General features: G+C 45.4%; 1 protein-coding gene across 3 annotated transcripts in view; it reads right to left on the bottom strand.

Moving 5' to 3' along the window:
• The window catches only part of NTN1 (netrin 1), a 255,508-nt gene that overhangs the window by 121,833 nt on the left and 110,409 nt on the right, over nt 1-23,266 (bottom strand). For all 3 annotated transcript variants that reach the window (XM_014595984.3, XM_019485722.2, XM_059732203.1), the window contains one exon: nt 1,636-1,824. In XM_014595984.3, coding sequence (XP_014451470.1) covers nt 1,636-1,824 — 189 coding nt within the window. The remainder of the gene's footprint in view (nt 1-1,635; nt 1,825-23,266) is intronic.

The following is a 23,266-nucleotide window of genomic DNA, read 5'->3' on the forward strand; positions in this document are numbered from 1 at the left end:
TGCCGACTGGCCGTGTATTTTGCTGAGATGACTGGGGTGGTTTATGTCCATAATGCATTTTTCTCTCAACAGTGAAGCTGAGAACTATACAAAACAGGGTAAGATCAACCGCTTAAAATTAGGTCTTGCTTTAAACATAAATGAAAAAGGGAAAGCAGAACGTGAGGTGCTGGGGAGTCTTATCCAACAATAATGAGAACAATGTTATGTGGTAACCGACCCGGACCTACTAGCCAAATAAATCCTGAGAGCACGAGAATCCACTTGGACCCAAGTTTCCTTGGATGTGCTGAGTTCTCACATATACCTTGTTCCCTTTCACTTGGCACCCTTAAGATTTTACTGTTCCAGTACTTCCCCTACTGCATGTAGCCGCAATTCCCACTTACAACGGAGAAAAGTCATCTACAAGTTTTGCTACTGATACTAATCTCTGGATCTCAACAAAAAAAATTCAAAAGCAAACTAAAGGACATTTGAATACACCTTGTTGGTGTGGGGGCACAATAATTATATTCCTGACTGCGAACAGCTGGAGTAGTAACATTTAGGAGAGAATTCAGCAGAACTCCCTATAACCTCTGTGAACCCCTTGCATTTTGTCTTAAACCCTGTATCCCACATGCTTGTTTTACTTCCATTGATGAAGAAAATTAAAACATCTGGAAAACTAAACTGGTTCACTATGCCTCAATAGATCTCCACCCCCACTTTTTTTTTGTTATTATTTTGTCCAGAAGAGTAAAGCTGTTTGTACGTGGATTGAATGTTCTCTTTTCCTTTTTCCCCCTAATGCTTGAGATCTGTCTGTGTATGGGAGATATATGTCTATATGTGTTCATCAGAGAAATAACCTTTCTTCTCCCAGATGCTAAGCCTGTTGAATGGAGACCACTGTTTGCTGGTATGCACACCTGTGAGAAGAGGGGGAAGCAGAGATTTGCTTTTTAATGTGAGAGCCCCATTTGCTAATCTGAATAACCCTGGCAATCTGTTCACACCTTTGTCTTTCTTCTCTTTTGTCTGAGTTTTCTTTTCCATCTCTTTTTTTTTTTTGCTTGCCTGGCCACGTGAGTTCTGAATAGCAGCTCAAAATGACTGAACAGTTGTGAGAGTAGTGTGTGTGTGTCTATGTCTGTGTGTGTACGCGCACCTGTGCATGCATGCACATGGCTGCTGGTTAGACTGTAACAGGATGAATAAACAATTTTTTTAAGAGGGTCAGATTTTTCAGTTTTCTAACTCTGCAACTGTGATTTCAAATAAGCAGATTTTTATACGTGCTAATCAGACAGTTGCGGCTTTATACGTTCTGAATGGCAGGTACAAGAGACCGATCTTTTAAAAAAATCTGACCCTAAAACATCTCCTTTAAACTTATACTGAAAAATATCTCAGTCTCCATCTAAATGCCCAACTTTGGGCAGGTCTCATGAATGTGGCTATGAGGAATGAGGCAAGGAAGGAAAGAAAGGGTTAGAAGGTAAGGGTGTACTTTTTTTTGGTACAGCCTTTTTGACAGGGTAGAGTGAAAATAACCTGTTAAACTGGATGTGAATAGAGCAAACAGGAAGGCAACTGAAGAAAGATCTTTACAGTATCCCAGCCCTTCCCCCAGACCCTTTCACTGTGTACCTTTGCATGCTTTCCTGTGAGATATTGGCTTGCTTAGGTCCCGATAGAAGCCTTCCTTGCAGTAATGGCAGTGGCGGCCTGCTGTGTTGTGTCGACAATTCAGGCAAACCCCTCCACTCTTGCGACCTGAAAGCTTGTAGAGCTCCATATTAAAGCGGCACCTCCGTGCATGAAGATTGCAGTTACAAGCTGTGGAAAAGGAGACAAAAGCAGAAACATTGCCCCTTGTGGTAAATGGTTTCATAAGACAATGTAAAGCCACACCCCAACCTGTTACTCACGGTCCTTTTTACTCCTGATCATAGTGAAAGTAGCTTCCAACATGTCACGGACCAAGTTTGAGGATAAGGGTGATGCTGGCCCACAAGAAATTTTAAGGGAGAATAAGAAGCAGTTGGTCTAAGGAGTTTGAAAACTACTGTTATGTATTTTTCACTGTACAGTACTAGATACAGAATATGTCAAGTCCCCCTTCCTGGGAGAGTCCAATTCACCAGTAAGTTTTTGATGTATTTCTAAGCTAAGACTCCTTCCAACTCTATCCCAGTTTTAAAGCGTCAGAAATGGGTTCTTCTCTTCAATATGCACTTTCACACACACATACACTGATACATCCACTTGGCATAGATGTGACTCTAGCCTAAGTAAGGATTTAATTTACTTCTCTCAAATATTCTTCCCTACTATTCCTTCTCTGGTTTGGTGTCCATAGCATCACTGAGTACTTCATATCTATCACTCAAAACAAGACAACCTAAATACTCTCTCCTCATTGCTACCCATGAGCAGAGGTAGTTTGACATGTTCGTTGGAAATCAGGCAGAAGGAAGGGTACATTTGCACCTTGTAGACTAACTAAATTAGAGATGCATAGCATAAACTTTTGTAAGCAGTGGGCTTACTTCATCAGATGCTGTGATGGGACTTCCTGTGATCCCTTCACAGCCATTTGATGAAGTAAGTCTGCTTCTTATGAAAGCCTATGCTATGCCTCTCTGATTTAATGAGTGTATAAGGTTCAAATCTACCCTGCCTTCTGTCCTCCTTGCTGACCATTCTCTACCCATTGCAGGGCTTTGGTCAATCTGGCACCATGTTAAGTAAATAAGAGCTAGTGTTCTCAACTGACAATTACACCATGACCGAACTTGCCAGGAGTTGCCCGATCTCTCTGCCCTATGCAACCTAATGTCAACACAGAGGCTATTTTAACAAGGGCCTTTGCAAAAGAAAACTGAAGAGGGAACATCAAAAGCTCAGCCCTTCTCCTGCCATTCCTCAGAGCTGTCAAAGAAACATCAAGCAGCGGTTGCAAGAGCTGTGTGATTTGCGGGGAATTTTATAGCTTGTTTTCTTTTCCCTTTGCTTTTATTTGCTCTACACCACTGAACAATGCAGCCCCACAGCTGGGCCTCTCAGTTCTGTGCAAAGGTGTCACAGCTCTTGGCTTGTCACCTTCCTTTAGAAGAGAGACATCTTAATCCCTCATTCCTTCCTGTTTACCTCATGCTGCTCACCCAAGGCAAAGGCATGCAATATTTGCTTAATTATCAAATTTCAGCCCAGAAAATAACAGTGCAGCTTAAATTCTTTTTCTGTAAGGGTCAATGCTCTACTCCTGACTTACAACCTCACCCAACTGAAGAGTAAAATACTTCGTAGGCCTGAAACAACAAGACAAAAACACCTTTCGTTGCATTTTGTGTTGTTCCCTCTGCTTCCAGGAGGATGAAGGGCCTGGAGCTAGCTCCCTCCATCCAATTCCAAAGCAGCAGCCCTGGCACTTGAAGTTAAAAAAAATCTTACCAGAAAGAGCAACAGTATCAAGGCATACAAAAAACTAGAACTCTTGGTTCCAAAATGATACCTTTTATAAGACCAATTGGAAAACGGCAAGAACCATTTTCCAGTTGGTCTAAGAAAAGGTATCATTTTGGAACCAAGAGTTCTAGTTTTTTGTATGTCTTTTTGTCTCAGAAAAACACGGCTACCAAGCACACCACAGTATCAAGATGGCCTTTCTGGATCCCAGCCCTGAGAGGGTGAGATCATTAACACCTGCAAGTGCTAAGACTTTGTACTAAACTTGCAGAAAGCCTCCTTAAGCAAGGCTGCTATTCTGGCAAGAATGTTTATTAGTACTTGAAAGCGGAAGACCTGTATCTGTGATACTAGAAACACAAATACCCATTTCTGAGAGGGAATTTCTGTTGGTAGGGTAAATCATCGACTACCCCTTGATACAAAGATGATGTCTGCAAGGATGATTACTGGTGAGTTTTAAGGTGGCATAGGAGTCCAACCATGCTCTGTGAGTTTTTCGACAGATATGACAAGCGGTGCCTGGGGGTAGGTGGGGGCACAACTGTTGGCCAGGATGTTGTGCACTTTCCTTCCTCCTCTGCTATTTTTCAGCTTCCTGAGTAAGGCGGTTCTCTTTCAAGTGGGCTGTAGCTTGATGTATGGTGCAGCACTATTGAGACCTGTTACCAGCCAGCACTTCCAATTTGTAGGGTTGATGCCCCACTTCTTACAGTATGCTTTTAGGAAGTGGTGTACCATCAGTCTCCAGTGCCCGGGGGATGATCTGAATAGGGCGCAGTGCCCCCTCTCCTGCCCCATGGCACTTCCATGGGGAAACTGACATCGTGACACACCGGACGCCGTGGGCCAGAATTTCCGTTCATAATAGCTAAACAAATGCCCAACCTGCCAGGCAGGAAGGTGGGCCACACACCAAATCCAGGAGGCACTGCAGCCTCTCGGACTGGCCGACACCTCCTCCCCCCACAGGCCAGTGCCGGGGCCATGACCCCCTCCTGCCCCCCCCCCCCACCATCGCTATGCCACTGCTTTTAGGGTGTCCTTGTAGCACGTCCTCTGTCCTCTGTGGGTCCTCTTACCATGACTAAGCTGAGAGAAGAGGACTTGCTTCAGGAGACAAGTGTCAGCCATCTGCATACAGTGGCCAGTCCAGTGGAGTTGATGTTTCATGATCTTTACCTCAATGCTGGTTATGTTAACTGCAGAGAGGATGCTGGCATTGATGCAGTGGTCTTCCCATCTAATGCAAAGAATATTGCTGAGGCAACATGGATGGAACCATTCCAGGCTTCAATATGTCACACATGTCTCACACCTGTAGAGGAGCGTGAGGATTACTACTGCACTGAAGACCAGGATCTTAGTTTCCATCTGCAGCTCATGGTCAGCAAAGACACGGTGAAGCAGCTTTCTGAAGGATACACTGGCACAGCGAATCCTATGTTCAATTTCTACATTGAAACTGACTGAATGGGAGATGCGACTGCCAAGGTATGGGAAATGCTTAACATTTTCCAGGGGTTCTCCACCAATGGTAATTTGTGAGGGGAGGAGGACAGCTTGTGCTGGGTTAGGCTGATGAAGCACCTTGGTCTTCCCAATGTTAAGGGAGAGCCCCAGGCTGAGATAGGCACCTGAGAAAAGGTCACAGGTGGACTGCAGATCAGTCTCAGTGTGCATGAGGATAACCAGTCTTCAGCATACGGAAGGTCGGTGATGCCAGTCTGCAGCAGGGGGGTCAATTGCAAGCTCCTCCCTTGAGCCACACATGTCATAGGGCTGCCCCCTGACTAGGGCAGTCTGCCCTGACTCGCCTGCCATGCATTTGATGTTACAATAATTGTGGTTAAATGCAGGAGGCTGCCCTAATTGTGGCCCTGGTGTACTGGGCCAAATACATGGCTCCAAACCACCTGTACACCATCTCCCATGCCTTCCAGATAGTTTCTAAATCATCATAACTCCCCTTTGCTGGGTCGCATTAAGCCTATACCCCAGATTTGGCCTCAGGCCCCACTGTGTGGGCCTTGGCCTCCTGGCCCCTTCTCTAGGCCACTCTCTATCCCTTAGTGGGCCACTACTCTGCTCCTCACTAGGCTACTTAGCCTTACACCCCTTGGGCCTCAGTCCCCACTCAGTGGGCCTTGGCCCCTATCTCAGGCCCCACTCTATGGGCCTGGACCCTGCCTCAAGACCCTCTCAGTGGACCTGGGACCTGTGCTTTTCTATCGGGTGTGCTCCCCTAGCCTTTCCCCTCCATGGGGTACCCACAAGGCAGTAGAGGCTGAGGTTTCACAGTGTCCCATCCTCGCCTTTCACTGGGGAGGCACAGGTGTGGCATTTCCTAGGGACTGCGCCACCACAGGCAGTCCCACCCCACCATCCAACCCCCACAGTGTGTAGTTTCAGGACTTACCCAGGACCAGAAGGAACCGCCTTCATCCCCATAGTTCCTGCCCTTAACCTCCAGATGTTCTAGGAGTTGCTCTCCTCAGACTGTGTGATGTTACTCCATTGGCTCCCTAGCTGTAACTGCCAGCTCTATTCCCAGGGCCTGGGCCTATACCCTGGTTGCCCAGCCCTCATCCAATCTGGTGGCCCCGTTGTGGTCATGTGACTACCTAATTGGGCCTGACTGCACCTGCTGGCTGCTCCACAGCCTGCCTAAACCTCTTAATTTGGCAGGAACAACTTGTGCTCTGCCACACAGTCTTGGTAACCTTTGTTTTGCTGTGAAGGTGCCGCAGGCTGAAAAGCTGACTGTTTATTCAGTACTCAACCCCAATTCTGGGAGGAAGGCAGTTACGAATGAGAATCAAAATCATAGCCAGATAGATGGAAAAAAGGGTTGGGGAAATGATACAGCCCTGTTTGACACCAGTATGGATAGTAAATGGGTCTGTTTCTCATCTACTCCAAAGGGCTGTGGTGGTCATCACATCATGGAGGACACTGATGAACTTCAGTGGACAACTAAACCTAGCCAGCACCTTCCATAAGGCTTCACGATTGATGGAGTTGAAGGCCTTGGTTAGGTCAATGAATGCCATAAATAGCTCCTGGTGTTGATCTTTGTGCTTCTTCTGCATCAGCTGTACAATAAAAATCATGTTGGTGGTACTCTAAGATTTTCTAAAGCCACACTGGGATTCTGGAAGGACATCTTCCGCAAGGGGGAGGAGGCAATTCAGAAGGATGGAAGTAAGAATCTTTCCAGCAATAGAAAGGATGGCAATGCCTCAGTAGTTCCCACATACTGACTTGTCCCCTTTCTTGAAGATGGTCACAGTGTTGGCATTCTTTAAGTCAGGTGGGACTTCCTCATTAATCCATATTTTGATGAGAAGTTGGTGAAATGTTTACGCTAGTGCTGTTCCACCAGGTTTGAAGACATCTGTGGGGATGCCATCTGGGCCTGACACTTTGTTGTTCTTGGTCTGAGTGATGGCATGCCAGACTTCCTTGAAGGATGGGGGAATCAGCAAGAGGTTCTATTACTACTGACTCAATGGTGGCAGTTGAGACCTCAGATTCACGGTTGAGTAGAGTCTTGAAGTTCTCCTTCCAGCGGTGCTTGATGGATAGAGAAAGGTCTGTGAGAAAGGTGAAGTCATCCTGGGATCACAAGGGCATTGGTCTATTGGAACATGGCCCATGGATTACTTTTATTGCTTGAAAGAAGCTTCTCATGTCATATTGGTCAGTGAAACTCTGGATCTCCATGGCCACCACTGGTCCTTGATGTCCCATAGCCTCCTCTGAACTGCAGCTTTGAGCCAGTGGTAAGTCTCTCATTTTTGCTGGTTGGAGGGCTCATTTTGCCAACTGCAGAATGAGGCTCTCTTCTGACAGATAAGTGCTAGGATTTCTTCATTGTTCTTGTCAAATCAGTTTTGGTGACGGTAAGTGGAGTATTGAATTGATTCAGCGCATTCCTTGTGAATAACATTCTTAAGCTCCTCCCAATGTGCCTGGATGTCCTTGATGTTATCAGGTAGGTCAGAGAGCCTCTCAGTAAGGTGTTGCTGAAGAGCCTTGAATCTAGCTTGGTCTTGGAGTGCCTTGATGTTAAAACTCTTCTGCATTCCTTTTGGTTGTTTACAGTGTTATGGTGCAAGCTGCATGCATATTATTGATCTGACTAAACGGTGGTCCATCCAGCAGTCGTCTGCACCTCTCAGGACTCAGGTGATATGGACAATCATGGGCTCTGACAATATAGTTAAAAAGGTGCCAGTGATTGGAGTGTGGATATTTCCAAGTGGTCTTATATTTGTCACTTTTTCTGAAGACGGTACAGGAGACCCTTGCCATTCATGGGGGATATGTTCTAGAGATCGCCACGAATGGCAAAATCTGTGAATATTGATGGGGCTCCCCATCAGACCCCACAGCCACCCCCTGCTGCCCCCCTCCTTGTTTAATAAAGAAGCTGGAAGCGTGGGGCTCCCCCGCAGCACCTGGGGACCAACCCCTTCCCCCCCACCATGCCATGCACACTGTGAGTGCCGCCGCAGCTGCCTCTGGGGGAGAAGATGCCACTACTGCCTCCCTTCCCATCCCCGGTGCTCGCTCTCCACCTGCCTACCGGCTCTGCTCTCCCCTGCCCTGTGCAGCGCTCTGTGCCTGGCTTACACAGAGGCAGGAGGTTGGTGCCACGCCAGAGGGAGCCACAGCAGCACTCACCCCGGCCCACCCCAGGCACGGCTGTGCCATTGGTGCGGCACACCATGAATATTCGAATCTGTATATAGCGAATTCACAAATAGTGAGTGTTTCCTGTATTCGTCATGATGAGCAAGTCATGCTTTGCACGTTTGCTGAGAAGGAGAATACTACTGGAGTTGACTTTCCTCAACCCCTCTTTCCCAATGGTGCCACTCCAGAGTTCAGTGTTGCACAACTCCTGCGTTGAAGTCACCCTGAGGATGAGCTTGTCTTCCTTGGCAGTGGCAGTCAGGACCGTGTCAAGAGCACAGTAAGAACTGTTCCTTGTTGACTTCTTTATTGTCAAGTGTGGGGGTGTATGCACCGATGACCGTAGCTAACTGGTTGTTACTGAGCTTGAGGCAAGGAGTCATAAGTCATTCATTAATGCCCACGGGAAGTTCTGAAAGCTGGCTGACAATCTTGTTCCTGATGGCAAAGCCAACCCCTGAATGCACCTGTCTCCAGGTGGCTTTCCTTTCCAAAAAAAGGTGTAGCCACCTCCTTCTTCCTTCAGCTGGGTTTCATCTGCCCAGTGGGTTTTGCTTAGCGCAGCAATATCAATGTCATATTTTGCAAGTTCTCTAGCTACTATGGTGGTTTTTCTTTCAGGGCACTCACTGTTCAGGGAGTCCATGAGAGTGCAGACTTTCCATGTGGTGAACTTTAGTACTTTTGTTGGTTTTGGCCACAAGTACAGTCATCCTACTGGATGTGGCAATCCAGACAGGGGAGTTTGAGACAGTGTATGTTCAGGGCACCCTTTCTAGCCCCTTCCCCATTCAGGGTGAGTAGAGGGGGTCCTAAAGAGGACTGCTCAGTCATAGCCGCAGCTGCCAAATTGTACTTCTGTCTTGGTAAGTGCAAACGACCATCACATGACTGTTGCCTATGTGCAGATTTATGACTAGGGACTCCCAGAGATCGCTGTTCCTGTCCCCACTTCTGCTTGTCCATTGCTGCAGGACTTGCTTTGTGGGAGATGTTAAAATCCCTGGCAGAGGCCTGTGCATGATATCTTTTAACATGGGGAAGTCAGTGCATAAGTGACAACCACATGAACTTGACAGGAGGGAGCCCTGAACTCAGTGGCAAAGATGTCCAAGACAACCAGAGACCTTCATTGCGCTGCAGCCCTCATCTACCTTCACAGCCACAGAGAACTAGCAGGTCCTCAAGTACTCCTGCTCCACCATTGGGGTCTTCAGGAGTTTGGACCATGCTTAGTCTGGGACCTCACCTCAGATCTGTTCACCAGGGGAAACCCTACCAGGAGTACAAGACTGCAGACAACATAGCTTCGAGGGTCATTGGAACACACAAGCCTCTCCACCCCGACAAGGTTTCGGTCCAAGGAGAGGGGTAGGGTAAATACAGCTATGCAGAAACTGTAAGTGCCACTTTTGTATATGAAGGTGCAATAGGATTTAGCCTAGGAGGCATTTTCCTTCCAGGTCATATGATGGTAAAGGCAATGCAGTTGAATCTAATAAGTGAAACAGAAGCTAAGCAGTGAAAATTCCTTATCTCCTCATCAGAGCAGATCTAGCACATCCAGGGTAGTTTGCTGTTTCTTTCAAGACAAGAACAAGCCTTATAAAGCTTGAGGAGTCTGCTAGGACCTCTTTAGTACTCAGACTCCACCTGTCCAAAAAGGCAGGCCATAGTACACAGTCAATAGGCAAAGGAGTTCTGGCTAGCTCTCATTCCCAGGCAGTGGAGATTTATAAAATATTGCTGCCAAGTTTAAGAGAAGGGCATAGGGAAATGTTCACAAATACCATGCTGATGGTACCAGCCCCATAATCCTTTTTCCTATATAAATCCTCTGACAAACAGAATGAAACCTTACTTTAAGAAAATAATTCTCCCCATCTGCCAGAACAACCAAGACCAACCATTTGGAAAGAGACTGCTGCATGAAAAGGATGCAGGACTTCCCATCCCATACATTCCTTCTGCTACCCAAAATAAGCTAAGATTTATGAATTGCTTGCTGTACCTCCCTCCTTTTAACTGGGTTTTGTCCATGTATTCATGATTGCCTCTACTAAGCCATAAGAAGCTTATGTTCAGAGAGAATATCTATTTTAACAGCATTAATAAAGGATTTACCTGGGCAGCTCCTCACTGATGTTAATAAAAATTTGCTGTGTCTCTACATAGGAAACCACCCCCAACAGGGAGTTTTCTGATCACAGCCATTAGACTGTGAGCCAGTATGAATATTGATACTTACATAGTGCCTTCAAACCTGAAAGCTTCCAAATTCCTTAGTAGACATTGTGATCTGACCAAAGACTGTATGTGCTTTTCCACTGACCTCACTCCCATCTCTTGCTTACACAGTGTGGCCTGGATAGCTGTGAGTGTTGAATGCCCACTGTCCTCCACCTGAACCTTCTCTGGGCTGTCCAACTAGCCCTGTTTGCAAACTCTATGTTCAAGTCCAGTGTCTAATTCTATTTTTAATTTTTTTAAAGGAAAACACTGAAATATTTTAGTTTCAATTACTTCAAGTTGACTAAGGAGTCCTCTTGCAGCCCTATACCCACTAGAACTGGTCTTTGGGTCAAAAAGCTTCCTGCCCGGCACTAACACCACCAGTGGGGGGGACCTAGAAACATGAAAGTTAACCTCTACGTCTGTGGAAAGTTTTATGGCCTTTTGCCTTGTGAACAGCCTTAAAAACATAATGCAAAGGCAGAGGCTACAAGAGGCAAGCTGTTCAGCTCCCCAAGCAGGAAGAGGCAGAGGGGACTAAAGATGCCTACCCCATAGTCTGCTGAACCTGGCCGCATGAGATGGTGGAGATGAGCTGTTGTTCTCCACAAAGCACTGATCTGCATTTTACCTTTTTTTGTCTACAACAGTTTTCTTTCACCCGCCTTCCTCGTCCTTTCTGCCTGGCCTTAGTGCTACTTTTGATTAATGCATTTTGGAGCCAGGCAGCAAGCCCTTCCCATGAGATTTCCCCACAAATTGCTCAGGCTATTGTCAGCTCCAGCAACATCCCAAGTGGACCTATCCCTCCACCTACACTCTCACAGCTTCTGTGAATCATGTTTCTGTTTCTTATAGTCTCTCTGCCTTTTTTTCTTCCCCTTCTCTCTTTGTTTTCCCCCTTTGTACTTTGAAATCACCAAAAGATCTTAACTCTCTACAACCCTGTTTCCTATTCAGGCATGACAGGGAATGTCAGCATGTTTCTGGCACTGGGGTACATGTCTCCAATTATCCTGGGAGCAGCAAAGAATCTGCTTTCCCTGGGATATGGGAGGAGTGAGGAAACAGTATTTCTGCCTCCTTATCCTCACTGTGGGATGATCACTATGGAGCCATCAGTTAGTGCCAGCTCTGTGGGCTTTTACTAGGTCTGCAACTCCACAGCTAGTGCCCTAATGCCCAGTGCAACAGCATTTGGCAATTTTAGGTCTCAAACCCTGGCCCAACACACAGGCTTGTGTCTCTTTATTATTTTCCCTCCCTGTGCACCTGTTTGTAGAACCAATGCCCTGCTAATCAGACAGGCCACTGGAAGTGCAGCTGATATGGGCTCTAATTTCACAAGAAGTCTGGATTTATTAGACGCTCTTGTCTTTCACCCTGCTCCTGAATGCTTGGTCACTGAATACTCTGGCACTGGGTTCCCTCTGGCTATCAGCCAGGACTAACTGGCAATTATAGTAGTTAGCCTGCTGTGCTTTAAGATGCCTGTTGGGAGAGGCTTGATCTGAACAAAAAAATAGCCACACCATTTCCTTCTTACAACAACATGCAGAGAGGGGGAATAATAGCAGTAGGAGAAAAACTAAGGAGGAAACAGTCCGTCTACACCACAGAAACAGCCGTATTAGAAGAATTGGCTGCAGCACAGCAGGTCCTGTCATATAATTAAAATCACAGTCCATCTTTAAGTAACTTGTGTCCCTGAGCCATGCTACAGTCTCAGAGAAAACAGAACTGTAAGAGACAGTGACTGTGCCCTGTCTACATGCAAGCCAGAACAGAGTGGCCAATAGCTATTTTAGCAGTGTTGCCAACTCTCATAATTTTTGGCGTTGTTTTTAAAGTCTATGCTTCAGGAATGTGAAAACTTAGCTTTCTTTTATATATATTTAAAAGAAAGAGCTACGTTTTAAATATATATAAAAGAAAGAGCTATGTTTTTCACATTCCTGAAGCGTAGACTTCAAGAACAATGCCCAAAATCATGAGAGTTGGCAATACTGTTGTAGACTATCCACACTTTGTAACTTAGATGTCATAGATTTTTTACATATCATAAGCCTGGCCATTATGCCATCTAGTCTGATCTCCTGTACCACACAGACCATGTATCAGTGAGTATCACTGAAATAATACAGATTCTGATCCTGTCCGTTATCAAAGCCATAGTTGGGACTGTCCATGTAAACCAAAGCTTTTAGAAAAGTTTATTTTTAAAGATGTTTTCTTCCGTTTTGCCACAGCATTTCTGAATTAGGAACCAAATTAGAGCTTTCCAAATGAAATTTGCAAATCCAGTCAGCTTCAAGAAGTTATCAGACCTTTGTAAATCTAACTGAACTAGCGCTGGTCAAAAAAATGGAGAGACTTTTGTCTGGGAACTTGGGAGGAGTAGTTCACCCAGAGAGCAGGACCTATAGGAAAGAACTGGCACAGGAGGCAGGCACCACAGTGGCTCGTGTAGATGCGGAGAGTAATAGTAACATGACTCAAAATATAGTTTTTCATTTAATTGTGACCAAAATTTTTCCAAAATTGAGAAAATTTAATCTTTCAAAGGAAAATATTGCAGTTTTATTTTTTTTGAGTAGTTGTAGACCAGACTTCATAGACCAGACTTCAAACCCTTTGGACACTTGACCGTATCCTTATTCCCTTTTATATGAAATATCTACATTTAGCTGGTACCAGATAATTTATATTGACACCTGGTTATCTAGCTAAAGCCTCTCTCTAGAAGAATGCTATGGAAATATATGTCTCTATGTAGGACAAAATAGGCAGTGTTTGCAGGCAAAGTTGGAAGAAACCAGTAGCGGCAAACACCAGTTCAGAGCTTAGACCAAAACATTGATGCACCCCAGTCAAAATCCCTAGCTTTCATTTCAGCCAAGACTGAATGCTTCTGTGGAAGGTGAACCCTGCCCTCTCCCCCCTGACACCCAAAGCAACAGGACCTAAATGCTTACTTTTGTTTTGGGGTTTTTAGCACTTTTAAAAATTAAATTTGGAGATTTTTCAATATGAAAATGTAATATCTAAACAAAAAAAAGAAACATTTCATTTTGACTTTTCCCATTTTTTTCAGGTGAAATTACTCACTAAGCTTAAATCACATTAGCAAATAGTTTCTGTTGTTCCAAACTTCAGTTTTTCACCAAAGTTATTTGCCAAAGAGAACTGCCCAGCTCTACCCATTTCTTCTCAGTTGTCTTTTAATAGAATGGGGGACTGGTGTCTTTGTATCTCCTCACACCACACCGCATATAACTCTGGGGGATTTAGCCTGACTACCTGCCCCTTTTGACCCTCAAGGGGGGGGAAGCCTGCTTTCTGCAAAATTCTAGGTGACGAACAGGCGAGCAACCTGGGCACACAAAAGTACCAGAAAGTCTCTGCACCCCAGTGATCAAGGTCTTCCCAACAGTCATGCACAATGAAGAGACATCCTGCAGAAGATTGCTGAAAGTCTAGTTCAATAGAATAAGCCTTTCCCTTACCCATCCTGCAGCTTCTATGTCCACGGAAATCACTTTCTTGGGACTTTTTGTTAGGAAACAGGTCAGTAGTTGAGCAAAGAGTGGGAAACATTGGTGATCGGGGTAGGAGGTTATAGAATCGCATCCCCCCTGCAAAAGTCCTAAAGACAATGAGAAGATTTCTCGGGGCCCAGGAACCTGTGAGAGCTCCTTGGGTTCCATAAACCGGCTAGTCCTGTCAAGCCTGTGTTGGCTCTCAGCTTTGGGTGCAGGCAGACATGAAACTGGAACTGAAACTCACAGATCCTACAAATCAATCAGGGCACAGCCAGTATGCTTATGAAAGCAGTAGAGGCAGCCTGTTCATCACTAAAGAGAAAAAGCACCTCTCTTCACTCTGTAGCAGGTTTGCCACTTCCAAACTGGCTGGCTCCTGGTGCCAGAACTTTGTATTTTCACACTCTGATGCAAAGAAAGGTGAAGCCCCTGAAATAAAAGTCAGAGGTACTTCTAGCCACTTTGCATAAGGAACTTGTCTTCTTAGAATCAAATGATTCCACAAATTAGGGTCATGGTCAACACTGAGTGCACTGACTACTTCAGCTGATTTCCCCAACGACATGCTAGGGAAGCTGCTTTCAACCAGGACATGAGAATAAAGTGAACTGACTGGGATTTAGTGCTGTGGGAAAAGAGGAAGGAATGTGAAGCTGCCTCCTTCCACCCAATGCAAGTATTACAGGGAGACCTAGGAGAAATTTCTCTCTGAAAATAACTACTTTGCAATATACTAAAATAAAACTTGACTCTGAACAGCAAGCCTAGAGAGGATTAACAGGTTGAAAGGCCCTGGTTTTGTGTGTATATTGTTTGAAATACACTGCAAAAGTAAATGCAAGCGGGGACCCCCCGTGTCACCCCAGCTCAGTGATCGGCCATGGGGTGACCCTGGGTGCCCCCCCAGGCCCAGGAGGCACAAGTCGCCAAGCCGGGGTGGGGTGGAGTGGGGGGGTGGACAGGGTTCCCCCAGCATGGTCCTCCAGGTCTGCTGCTGAGTGCACCGGGGAGCCCCCCACGCTCCTGTGGGATGCTCCATGCACCCCAGCATTGCAGCATTCACAAGCCCCTGCTACCTAGAGGCTTGTAGAAAAAACATTTAAAGCTGTGTCTATGTCCGAATCTCCAAATCTTTCTGAATCTCTGCAAACTGATTCGGAGAGATTAAGGTCCTCTGGGGATGACAAAGTCGAACAATCACAAACTCCTCCATGACCGCTTCAGGCTGGACATAAGGAAGAACTTCTTTACTGTCTGAGCCCCCAAGGTTTGGAATAGACTGCCACCGGAGGTGGTTCAAGCACTTACTTTGAATGCCTTCAAGAGAAATTTAGATGTTTATCTTGCTGGGATCCTACGATCCCTGCTGACTTCCTGCCCTTGGGGTGGGGGGCTGGACTCGATGACCTTCCGAGGTCCCTTCCAGCCCTAATGTCTATGAAATCTATGATTTGGAGATTCAGCCACCGAATCAGGCTGAATCTCCGCTGAATCGAATCACGGACCAAAGCTTTGCACAGCCCTACTTTACTGTGCTGAAATGCACATGTAGACAGTGACTGGGTGGGAGCCAGATTCCTGGCTGCTGCCTGGCCACACAGCTCCACAGGTACAGTGCCCTTGTGGCCTAGTCAGCCCCTCTGCCAACCGGCACTGCCACCTAGAGCCAAGGGCTAACCCTTTGTGTCCCCTCCCAGCCTAGATGTGCTTCAGTCAAGCTCAAACTGCTGCTGTCTCAGACATATGTATAGATACTGCGCCCAGGACCATTTCACTCCTGCTAAAAGTGCTCCAGAGTTTATCGCTTTGCATTAATTAAATATGTAGATGCACCATGTGTGGCCGACACATTACAGTAAGACACACATAAGCTAAACAGAAACAGATTCTTCTCTGCTTAGGAATCTGTGTTCTACCAGTGCTCAGAGAGGTCAATGAATGAATCAGTCCCTGCTGGCTGTGGTGGCAGGCTTGCTTCAGCCAAGTTCGGTGGTTATAGAGACTTCAAGGCTAAACCAGAGCAATCCCTACTGCTGGATATTTGTCATCAACCACAGACTTGCTTAGTTAATTGAAAAGAAAAAGCTGGCTCTAGATAATTTATTTGCATGTATTATAAGTCTAAGTAAGAGAGATGATCTGAAATAGATTTAGTTGGCCTGTGCTAATGCACTAAAGCAGGACTGTCAAAGATATGGCCTGCAGAGCCCTATCTATTATCTGGTTCATGAAACTCCTGGAGAAGCCGGGAATTCAGGGGTGGAACAAGTAGGGGCAGGGTCTGTCACTGAATTCCAGTGTAAGTTGTCCCGTTGGGAGCATGTATTGGCAGCAAATGAGTGACTGACAGGTACATTTACCCCCGTGACTCCATTCAGCATTTATTCTGTGGCCACTCACTCATGAATGGAGTTAGGTCTGGATCTGGCCCAGAAAGATCTCCATGGTCCAGATCTGACCCAGGGATTTCAACCCCTCTACATGAAGGGAAAAATATATCAGCATGCCATGGCCATGAAAAAAGAGTTCAGTGGACCAGTGTGAACTTAAGTTTACCTGAAAATCAGAGTGAGGATGTGCAGGAAGGTTTGCGTAGTAGAATGCAGAAACCCCCTAATATACAGGTGTGGTTTCATATAGTCTGTGAAATCTTAGCTATGAATAGAGGCTACAGCAGAAAAGGAAGAATGGGCGCTATTTGTGGACAAATAAAGACCTATTAATGTTGAGTCACAATGGAGTTTCCTATTACTGTATTGTCTTGGGCCTTGTTAAAGAAATTTAGCATGCTTACCAATCCATTTTAACTGCAGTATACCACATTAAATCACTTTGAATACTGCATAAGTGATTGCCTGGCTGCTTGTATTAGACTTTTGCTCCCAGCATAGCTAAACACCCAATAAACATGAAGCAAGAAAAAAAAAGGGTAAACATTCATTTTGACATGGAGACAGAGAAAGAGTAATAGGGTCTTGGAATCAATGTTCCAATGGGAGGAGGAGGGAAATATGACATATTAGAAAACACATGATAGGTTTCAGCAGGAGACCAGGGAATCAGAGCAGGTCATGTCCCAAACAGGAAAGAAATGAGGACAAAGACTTGAGGACAGACAGTTCCAGTGAAAAGCGTTCCAAAAAAGATAATACAACAGCTGACCCAGCCAGAGTGCTTCACATCTGTGCCGCCGGCAGCTGTACAATGCACCAACTGTCACTCAGCACAACAGTCTTTGCTGGAGAGCATCCTGTTCTCTACTTTATCCATCTCCCAAGTATTACACCTTGTCACATCACAGGGGAAATTAGGTTTTCCCTACAGAACACTATCCTTCTTGTCTTTGATTCTGTAGGGTCTAAAACAAATATTTTGCAATATGGTAAGTGGGACCGGTAACACTATCTAAGGTTTCCAAATATGTCCAATTATAAAATGGTGGCAGTGCCGGGTGGCAGAGGGGCTGACTAGGCCACAAGGGTGCTGTACCTGCAGAGCTATGTGGCTAGGCAGTATATTTTATACAGTATATTTACTTATAACTTTGCCAAAGTTAATTCATTTTGGCTGACACTTTCCATGCTAAGAGTTTCATTCAAGCTGAATTATTGTGGCCCTTTTCTGCCAGAATGGCTCATCCATTTACAAGATAGCTGGTGAAAAATGCACAGTAATTCCAAGGTTAAAGGATTCTGGTAATCTCTTCACTGAGAAATTCTAGAACCAAGTGTGTTGGAGGAAGGGCTTGAACTTTGCAGCAGCATGGCTTTTGTGTCACACCTGTGCCTGTTGCTGTTACCATGAAAAGCTGCTCAAATTTGGCCACATTATAAGCCTTTGAAAAATGAAAATATGTTTCACAGATATTTGCTAGAACTTTGCAGCTAAATTCCATGAAGATACTGTCTGCACTGGGAATAATTCAGCCCAGAACTGAGCAGAGCATTCCATGGGCAGATCCAGAATTTATTAAAGGGCTGTGTGGAAGCTGCAATCTGCATTGCAGGGGTGACTTCACCTTGGGCCCCAGCCTCCCTCCACACACACACCAGGGTGGGCAGAGCACCACAGGAGCAGCAACAGGGGACATTTTTTTAAGTCCCTCAAGCAGGTAGGAATCTTTCCTCCCTCTTTCCTTCCCCTCCATGCTCAGCGGCAAGTTCTCTCCCCTCCCTTTCCCTCCCTGCCCCACACCATGTGCTGCCACTGCTGCTGTTCCCAAGTGACCCAGGAGTGGGGGGAAGGCAGGCTTCAGAGCCACTCTTGCCCTGGGGACTGGGCAGAGAGGAAGGGCCTGCCTGCTGTTGCACTGTCCCTGGCTAAGCCTAGCTCTGTGCAGAGCCTGGATGGAGCAGGAAGGAATTCCTTGACCCCCACCCCCAGGGCAGCTGGAGCTAGCTGGGTGAAAGATGGGGAGAGGGGGGATGCTGCTTAACATGGAGGGAAAGGGAGGGGGGATTCTTGTTTGCTTTGGAGACTAAAAAAAAAATCTCCAGCTGCTGCTTCCATATCATAGTTCACTGAAAGGGGTGGGGGGTGCCTGTGCCACTGCACCACCTCCCCTACCCCCCAGATGCACCCCTGGAGCTTTCTCTGCTATTGCTCTTTGTTGCTGTGGGCCATGCTGGGTCCTTGCCCTAGAACTGAGGGCAGGCTGCCTGTCTTTCCTATACTCTTAAAGAGAACAAGAGCCAGGCCTATCAAGGAGAAAAAGGATAGCAGAATAGCTTGGGACAAGTGGAAAGAGTGAGAAACTGTGAATGGCGCTGAAAGAGGGGAGATGGAAAAAACTAGGAATTAGTATGTGGGGAGATTAGGATTAACTGGGAAAAGAGACTGACAGTCATTGCTGAGGAAGAGAATGAGACTTGGATCTAGTGAAGAAAATAGAGGGGATACTGTAAGTTAGTTGGTGGAGGGTTTGACTAGGATGCTATAAGGGGATACTGTAAGTTGGAGGGTTTGACTAGGATGCTATAAGGTACTGGGGAAAGATTGAGACAGGCTGGCAAGGAGACTGGGACTAGAAAACAGTGGAATCATAAAAAGGGAGTGAGCTAAGGGAGTGAGCCAGGGGTGGTGAGACAGGGCTTTTGAGCCGAATATAGAGGAAGGAAAGGAGACTGGCTGGAGAAAGACAGCTGGAGTGATAAGAAGACCAGGGAGGGAAACTGGGACTGGGAACCAGTGGGGAGAGCAAGTGAATTGGAGGCTAGAAAGTAGAGGGACTCAGATCAGGCACAGGATCAGTTTAGGGGCAAGGCATGGAAGGTTAAGGAAAAACAGCAGTGGCTCAGGAAGAAGACTGGGAATGTGAATGAGCTCTGGAAGCTGATGGGGGAGATGAGATCTTGCTGAGGAAGTGAACCTGGACTGGGATGACAGGCTGAGGAACAGAAGCTGGAACTGGGTAGGCAAGAGGCATGGGACTGGGGTAAGGAACCAGTGATGGAGAAGACACAGGATCAGGACAGATCATGTTACAGGGAACAGATCATGCTGGAGGGAATGGGCAAAAGACTCTGTTTATCAGATCATATTCCCTTGCGGTACCTGAAATCAAACCCAGGATTCCTGAATCTCATCATTCCTATTACACACATTTCTGCCATGGGAAGTGGTCAAGGGAATAAATAACACATGACAGATTTTAGTGCTAGTGGCTAATACAAAACTGGAAGGCACTCAGAAGCTATGATGAAAAGCAGTATATAAGCACCTACATAAAACAGAAGAGATTGCTTAAGAGAGTCATTCTATTAGCAGGCCAGAATGACTGTAACTAGAGAAGTAGCTTATACCCCCATGCCAAACTAAGTTAAAACACCATCACATTCACATCGAGGGATTTTATCTGCAGATGAAGCTGAAGTTAGGAATACTTGAATTATAACTCCACAAGGAAGACAGACTTGCAGATTACAATGCTAGTGATAAACAAGTACTTTTCTGTATTTTGATTTTTCCCTGTTTGCAGGAAAGAGATACTAATACATTTTGGAGTTGGTTAAATTTGTAAAAGATGTGTGCAAAATGTGTATTAAAACAAAAAAAAAAATCTATGTCCTTCATTTCTCTGATCTTTATAGGTAACTGTTTTCCAAACAATGCTGGCAGGAATGTCAGCAGAAATAAAAAATTTTCAGCAACTTTTAGAGAATATTTATGAAAAGCAAATGCTGAGCTTCAGAACATAAAGGAACCTCCCTTCCCCCCCCCCCTAGTTTTAATAGTTACCCTTATCCAAAAAAAGACAAAAACAAAATGATGACACTTGCATGCTAAGCAATACCAATCCACAGAACTCAAATTTTATGCATTAAAAGTCACAACAAACAGCTTATAAAAAGAATCTGCAAGCCAAGACCCGGTCCTTAAATTTAGTTCCAGGCATATCATTTTAATCACAAGTACATTTGAAAAAATCCTGAATTGCTAATTCTTCACCACAGAAAGAGATGAACTTAATCAAATTAATTAAGCTCTACAGATTACTTTCCCAGCACTAGTAGTAACTAGCTTTTACGAGCGTTCAAGATCCAAAAAAAATGTTGATAACATAATACTTCTTTGGAAGTTGACCAAAAATCACAGAAAACCTAGAAAAGCATTAATTTCCATTGTTCAAGGGGCATTCAACCCAATATAGCAAAAGAACTGACTCAAAACTTAACCTGTAATATGAATCTGTGGTTTTACTGTGGTTTAAAAAGTAAGTTCATGTTAGAAAAAAATCATTCTCATAACTGCCTCTGAACTTATTAATTCCAGACTTGACTGAAGTGCCAAAATATCACACGATATATCCGGACTGTCTATGTGGTATTTCCGGTCTGGCAGGAATAACCAAGAACAAGAATAACAAAAGAATGCTCCCTCCTGTGAGATTTACAGCCCTACGTTGTAGATCAGCGTCACTCAGCTAAAGATCCACATTTTAGAAACCTCTGAATTTTTTAGATCCACTCATCACTAGCTGAAACAGGTGGCAGACAGCTGTGTGAAGTGAACAGCATCCTAATATTTTGCATATTCTTACCTTGTATACTATGAGATACTTCCAGTGCACATATTAGAAGCTCAACAAGAAATGGTCCCAACTTGATGGAAATACAAAGATAATGGCAAAAGGCCAATGCACAATGAACTTCTAAAATGCAAAAGAAAAGTGCACAGGCAATGGAAGAATGGGCAGGTCACCAAGGGAGTGTACCATGAAATAGCAAGAACCTGCAGGGGCATAATCAGGAAGGCAAAGATAAAGAACAAGCTGCACCTGGCAGAGGAGGTTAAGGACAACAAGAAGAGGTTCTGTAAGTATGTTAGCCAGAAAAGAAGGACCAAGGAAGCTGTAGGTCCTCTGTTAACAAGCCGGGAGGACTCCTAACAGAAGATGCAAAGGAGGAGGATCTATTCAACAGCTACTTTGCCTCAGTCTTCACAAAAATATCAAGCTACAGTCAGACACCTAATAGAGATTATCTGGATAAGGAAGGGAGCAAGAAGAGAGGGGAGATAACAAGAGACAGTGGGAGAGGTTGTGATAGGTCTGAATGAATTCTCATCAGGGCCAGATGAACTTCATCCCAGGGTCCTGAAGGAACTGGCAGAAGAGGTCTCAGAGCCCTTGGCAATGAACTTCATAAAGTCATGGGAGATGGGCCAGGTATCAGAGGACTGGAAAAAGGCCAGCATAGTGCCTCTCTTTAAAAAAGGCAAAAAGGAGGACCTGGGGACCTACAGACCAGTTAGCCTCACCTCAATACCTGGGAAGTCACTGGAGTATGCTTTTGTAAAGGAAAGCCATTTGCAAGCACCTGGAGGAGGAAAAGCTGATTACAAGCAGCAAGCATGGTTTTATGACAAATTAATTGTGTCAAACAAACCTGATCTCCTCCTTTGACAAAGCAGGACACTTGGGTGGATGAAGGGAATGCTGTGGAGCTAGTGTATCTGGACTTCGGAAAGGTTTTAGACAAGGTCCCACATGACCTTCTCTTAAACAAATTAGAGAAACGTGGACTACATAAAACTACTACAAGGTGGATAAATAAATGGCTCAATAGCTGCAAGCAAAGGGGAATTATTAACAGGTCCTTGTCAGAATGGCAGGAGGTTTTGAGTAGAGTCCCACAGGAGTCTCTCCTGGCCCTGGTGCTGTTCAACATGTTTTTTAATCATTTGGATGCTGGCGTAGAAATCTTCTTGATCAAGTTTGCAAATGCCATGAAACTGGGAAGGACTGCGAACACATTGGAGGATGCAATTCAGAAGGATCTAAACAGATTGGGAAGCTGGGCTAGAGCTAACAGGATGAAGTTCAATGCAGACAAATGCAAGGTGCTATACCTTGGAAGGAATAATCAAAAATACAACTATAAAATGGGTGACACCTGGCAGGATGGCAGCACTATGGAATAGGACTGGACACACAGCTTGCTGGGGTTGTTTGACCCCAGCAGTCTTTCCTGCCCAGAGCAGGGGGATGGACCTGATGATCTCACGAGGTCCCTTCCAGTCGTAAACTTCTGTGAATCTGTGTGAATCTGTGACTTAGAAGTCTTGGTGGACCACAGACTCCATATGAGTCTGCAGAGTGATTCAGCTGCACAAAAGGTGAATGTGGATTTGTGATGCATCAACAGAAACATTAGGTGCAAGACACAGGAGGTGATAATGCTTCTCTACTCAGCACTGGTTAGGCCTCGTCTGCAGCATTTTGTGCAGTTCTGGGCTCCACATTTTTTAAAAGATGAGGAAAAGTTAAAGGGAGTCCAGAGGTGGGCAACAAAGATGACCAAGGGCTTGGAAGGCAAGTCATATGAGGAAAGGCTGAAGGAGCTAGGCATGTTCAGCTTGTGGAAAAGGATCTTAAGAGGGGATATGATAGCAGTCTTCAAATACTTGAAGGGCTGCCATAAAGAAGAGGGAAAGCACCTTTTCTCTCTTGCTGCAAAGAAGGACACAGACCAGTGGCTGGAAATTGAAGTAAAGCAGATTTAGATTGGATATCCAGAAAAAAAACTTCTTCACTGTTAGAATAGTGAGGCAGTGGAGTAGAGCGCCTAGGAAAGTTGTTGACTCCCCATTACTGGAGGTATTGAAGAAGAGATTGGGCAGCCACTGGTCAGGGATGATCTAGGCAGCGCTATGCTATGTTCTACCATGGGTATTCCCATGCTTCTGGGCTTTGCTGGCTGCCCTGCCTTCCACCCTCTCCTGCCCCCCTCCTCCCCACCTTCTGCTACACTTATCAGGGTGTTTTTAAGCCTCCCCAGCGGCACTGGGTGTTCGGTACAGCTAAGGCTGGGGACACTGACTGGGCTGTGCCAGTG

This window comes from Alligator mississippiensis, chromosome 8 (assembly GCF_030867095.1).
Source record: "Alligator mississippiensis isolate rAllMis1 chromosome 8, rAllMis1, whole genome shotgun sequence".
Classification (NCBI taxonomy): Eukaryota; Metazoa; Chordata; order Crocodylia; family Alligatoridae; genus Alligator; species Alligator mississippiensis.